Source organism: Babylonia areolata, chromosome 33 (genome assembly GCF_041734735.1).
Source record: "Babylonia areolata isolate BAREFJ2019XMU chromosome 33, ASM4173473v1, whole genome shotgun sequence".
Classification (NCBI taxonomy): Eukaryota; Metazoa; Mollusca; class Gastropoda; order Neogastropoda; family Buccinidae; genus Babylonia; species Babylonia areolata.
Genome location: NC_134908.1, coordinates 22076004 through 22081003, shown reverse-complemented (window position 1 = coordinate 22081003; position 5000 = coordinate 22076004). Strand labels below are relative to the sequence as shown.

General features: G+C 44.6%; 1 protein-coding gene across 4 annotated transcripts in view; it reads right to left on the bottom strand.

The window, feature by feature from the left end:
* Positions 1-2156: 2156 nt before the first annotated feature.
* LOC143276954 (protein FAM167A-like) overlaps positions 2157-5000 on the bottom strand; it is a 26880-nt gene continuing 24036 nt past the window's right edge. For 2 of the 4 annotated variants that reach the window (XM_076581642.1, XM_076581641.1), the window contains exon 4: positions 2157-2479. In XM_076581642.1, the coding sequence (XP_076437757.1) occupies positions 2219-2479 (261 nt within the window). In that variant the 3' untranslated portion in view covers positions 2157-2218. The remainder of the gene's footprint in view (positions 2480-5000) is intronic. The other 2 variants (XM_076581639.1, XM_076581640.1) reach the window with 1 other exon arrangement.

The following is a 5000-nucleotide window of genomic DNA, read 5'->3' as shown; positions in this document are numbered from 1 at the left end:
TCGTCAGCTGTTGTCATGGTAACACTGACTCTCCATGTATCTTCATCGTCTTCTGTCTCTCTGATTCTCTGTGTCTGTCTGTCTGTCTGTTTGTTTGACTGACTGCCTCTCTGCCTTGTCTGTCTGTCTGTCTGTTTGACTGACTGCCTCTCTGTCTTGTCTGTCTGTCTGTCTGTTTGTTTGACTGACTGCCTGTCTGTCTTGTCCGTCTGTCTGTCTGCTTGTCGGTCTGACCATCGACCTCTCCAGCCTCAGCCAAACATCCTCACACCAATCTCACAGCCCTGACAAAAAAAAAAAAAATCTTAAAATCTTCCCTGCCCCATCTTCTGTTTACACCCCCCCCCCCCCACCCCTCACTTACTCTTATTCCTCACCCCCCCCCCCCCGACCCCCCACCACCACCACTCCACCTATACCCTGTATGTTCTGAATTCCGCCATCACTTTATACCCAACACCCCTTCCTTACTACTGTTATTGCCCCCCTCGTATGCAGAGAGTTAACTCACTCAGTACGGCCAGTCCTCTCTTCTCCTCTACACAGACTCCTCGGATGTCCAGTGGGTGTCTGAATGACCCAACCTTTAGCTTCCGTCGTCAGAATTGTGGTATTCTTTGTCAACATTCACCTCTTCAGTATAAGAGCCTTCCGCTTGCAATATTTTGATGATGGTAATTGGGGTGAAACGCTGTTAACGTCGTCTCTCTCGCCGTTCGTATGCAGAGAGTTAACGCAGTGCCATGCTAATTCTTGAAATGACTTTTTTGTTTGTTTGTTTGTTAAGTACAACTTAGCTATGACGGGTTAACTCTCTCCATACGAACGGCGAGAGAGACGACGTTAACAGCGTTTCACCCCAATTACCACCATCAAAATATTGCAAGCGAAGGCTCTTATACTGAAGAGGTGAATGTTGACAAAAAATACCACAATTCTGACGACGGAAGCTAAAGGTTGGGTCATTGAGACACCCACTGGACATCCGAGGGGTCTGTGTAGAGGAGAAGAGAGGACTGGCCGTACTGAGTGAGTTAAATCATTGCATTTAGGGAATTTTTTTTAACGCAAAGAAAGAACTTAGTACCGATATGCAAAGCAGTTAGCACCATTACGATAATGCCATAGAATCAGAGAAAGTCTATATCACAAAGAACATGACACTGCTACGTTAATGCCATAGGCTTCGAAGGAAAAAAAATCAAACACAAAGCACATAGGATATCTGGGATAACTCCATGGACACATAAGAGAAACGGTTCAACACAGAACAAACTTGGCTAGAGGTAACGCGTCCGCCTAGGAAGCGAGAAAAATCTGAGCGCGCTGGTTCGAATCACGGCTCAGCCGCCGATGTTTTCTCCCCCTCCACTAGACCTTGAGTGGTGGTCTGGACGCTTAGTCATTCGGATCAGACGATAAACCGAGGTCCCGTGTGCAGCATGCACTTAGTGCACGTAAAAGAACCCACGGCAACAAGAGGGTTGTTCCTGGTAAAATTCTATAGAAAAATCCACTTCAATGAAACTGCACGCAGGAAAAAATACAAAAAAATGGGTGGCGCTGTATTATAGCGACGCGCTCTCCCTCGGGAGAGCATTTCACACAGAGAAATCTGCTGTGATAAAAAAGAAATACAAATACAAAATACAAATACTTTAGCACTGCTAAGCTCACCCGTGAAATCCGTACAAGCCATCCCGGTCCTGTGGAGTTGATCCTTCACTGCTCTCCATTTCAGCTCACACACACACACACCCGCCCACCCACCCACCCCCACCCTCCCACTCCTCACACACACACTTCTCCATCCTCACCAACACCCCTCCCCCCGGTGAACAAATGAACAAACACCCTAAAAAATTAATAAAGATAGAAATAATAAAAATGAATAAAATAAATGAATGAATAGATAATTTTAAGAAATTAAGATAAAGGATTTAAAAAAAAGAAGAAAAAAAAAGTCATCAGCAGTTTCAGTTTCAGTTTCAGTAGCTCAAGGAGGCGTCACTGCGTTCGGACAAAACCATATACGCTACACCACATCTGCCAAGCAGATGCCTGACCAGCAGCGTAACCCAACGCGCTTACATCCAACACCCTCAAACAAAGAAATCAACAAACACCTCCACACCCCCACCCCACCACCCCACCCCTACCCCCCACACCCCCCAACCCAGAAAAAAAACACACACAAAACAAAGAAACCCGGAAGTAATCAACACGTGGAGAAGCGGCGCGCGCTGAAGTTCATGCGCGTGACCCCTAGGTGCTTGAGCGGACTGTCGGTGAGGGTCAGGGTGGGGGTAGGAAGGTCAAGGACGTCAGCGAACTCCTGCAGCTCTTCCAGCTCGCACTGCACGTCGTCCAGGAGGTCCTGGTGCTCCTCGCAGCTCCTGGCCAGCTTCAGGCGGTGAAGGTCGCTCCGGATCGACAGCAGCTGGCGGGCCAACTGCTGGTCCTGGGTCCGCATCTCCTGCTGCTGACACGACACGGCAAGACGTCAAGACATCAAGACATCAAGACAATAAGACATCAATGTATCAACACATCAAGACAATAAGACATCAAGACATCAAGACAATAAGACATCAAGACAATAAGACATCAAGATATCAACACATCAAGACAATAAGACATCAAGACATCAAGACAATAAGACATCAAGACAATAAGGCATCAAGACATCAAGACAATAAGACATCAAGACAATAAGACATCAAGATATCAACACATCAAGACAATAAGACATCAAGACAATAAGACATCAAGACATACATCAAGACATCAAGACAATAAGACATCAAGACAATAAGACATCAAGACAATAAGACATCAAGACATCAACACATCAAGACAATAAGACATCAAGACATCAAGACAATAAGACATCAAGACAATAAGACATCAAGACATCAAGACAATAAGACATCAATGTATCAAGACATCAAGACAATAAGACATCAAGATATCAACACATCAAGACAATAAGACATCAAGACAATAAGACAATAAGACATCAAGACAATAAGACATCAAGACAATAAGACAATAAGACATCAAGACAATAAGACATCAAGACATACAATAAGACATCAAGACAATAAAGCATCAAGACATCAAGACAATAAGACATCAAGACATCAAGACAATAAGGCATCAGGACAATAAGACATCAAGACAATAAGACATCAAGACAATAAGACATCAAGACAATAAGGCAACAAGACATCAAGACAATAAGACATCAAGACATACATCAAGACATCAAGACAATAAGACATCAAGACATCAAGACAATAAGACATCAAGACAATAAGACATCAAGACATCAAGACAATAAGACATCAAGACATCAAGACATCAAGACAGAAGAGAAGACAGACAGAGAAGACAGACAGAGAAGACAAGACAGACGACATAGAAGACAGAACAGAGAAGACAGGACAGAGAAGACAGGACAGAGAAGACAGGACAGAGAAGACAGACAGAGAAGACAAGACAGACAGACATAGAAGACAGAACAGAGAAGACAGAACAGAGAAGACAGGACAGAGAAGACAGGACAGAGAAGACAGAACAGAGAAGACAGGACAGAGAAGACAGGACAGAGAAGACAGACAGAGAAGACAAGACAGACAGACATAGAAGACAGAACAGAGAAGACAGAACAGAGAAGACAGGACAGAGAAGACAGGACAGAGAAGACAGACGGACAGACAGAGGAGACAGACAGACAGATAAGACAAGACAGACAGACATAGAAGACAGAACAGAGAAGACAGACAGACAGACAGAGAAGTCAGACAGACAGACAGACAGACAGACAGACAGACAGACAGACAGAGAAGTCAGACAGACAGACAGACAGAGAAGTCAGACAGAGAAGACAGACAGACAAACACAGAAGACAGACAGACAGAGAAGACAGACAGCGAAGACAGACAGATAAGACAGATAGAGAAGATAGAGAAGACGGACAGAGAAGACAGGACAGACAGAGAAGACAGGACAGACAGACAAGACAGAGAAGACAGACATACAAGACAGAGAAGACAGACAGACAGACAGACAAGACAGAGAAGACAGACAGACAGACAGACACACAGACAGACACACAGAGAAGACAGGACAGACAGACAGACAGACAGACAAGACAGAGAAGACAGACAGACAGACAGACAGACAGACAAGACAGAGAAGACAGACAGACAGACAGACAGACAGAGAAGACAGACAGACAAGACAGAGAAGACAGACAGACAGAGAAGACAGGACAGACAGACACACAGAGAAGACAGACAGACACACAGACAAGACAGAGAAGACAGACAGACAGACAGACAGAGAAGACAGACAGAGAAGACAGACAGACAGACAGACAGACACAGAAGACAGACAAACAGACAGAGAAGGCAGACAGACAGACAGAGAAGACAGACAGAGAGAGAAAAAACAGACAGATAAGACAGACAGACAACACAGGCAGACAAACAGACAGAGAAGACAGAGAGAGAGAAAAAACAAACAAACAGATAAGACAGACAGACAGAGAAGTCAGACAGACAGACAGACAAACAGACAGAGAAGACAGACAGAGAGAGAAAAACAACAACAGATAAGACAGACAGACAGAGAAGTCAGACAGACAGACAGACAGACAAACAGACAGAGAAGACAGAGAGAGAGAGAAAAAACCCCAGATAAGACAGACAGACAGAGAAGTCAGACAGACAGACAGACAGACAGACAGACAGACAGACAGAGAAGACAGAGAGAGAGAGAAAAAACCCCAGATAAGACAGACAGACAGAGAAGTCAGACAGACAGACAGACAAACAGACAGAGAAGACACAGAGAGAGAGAGAGAGAGAGAGAGAGAGAGAGAGAGAAACAAACAAACAGATAAGACAGACAGACAGAGAAGTCAGATAGACAGACAGACAGACAGACAGATAAGACAGACAGACAGACAGACAGACAGACAGACAGACAGACAG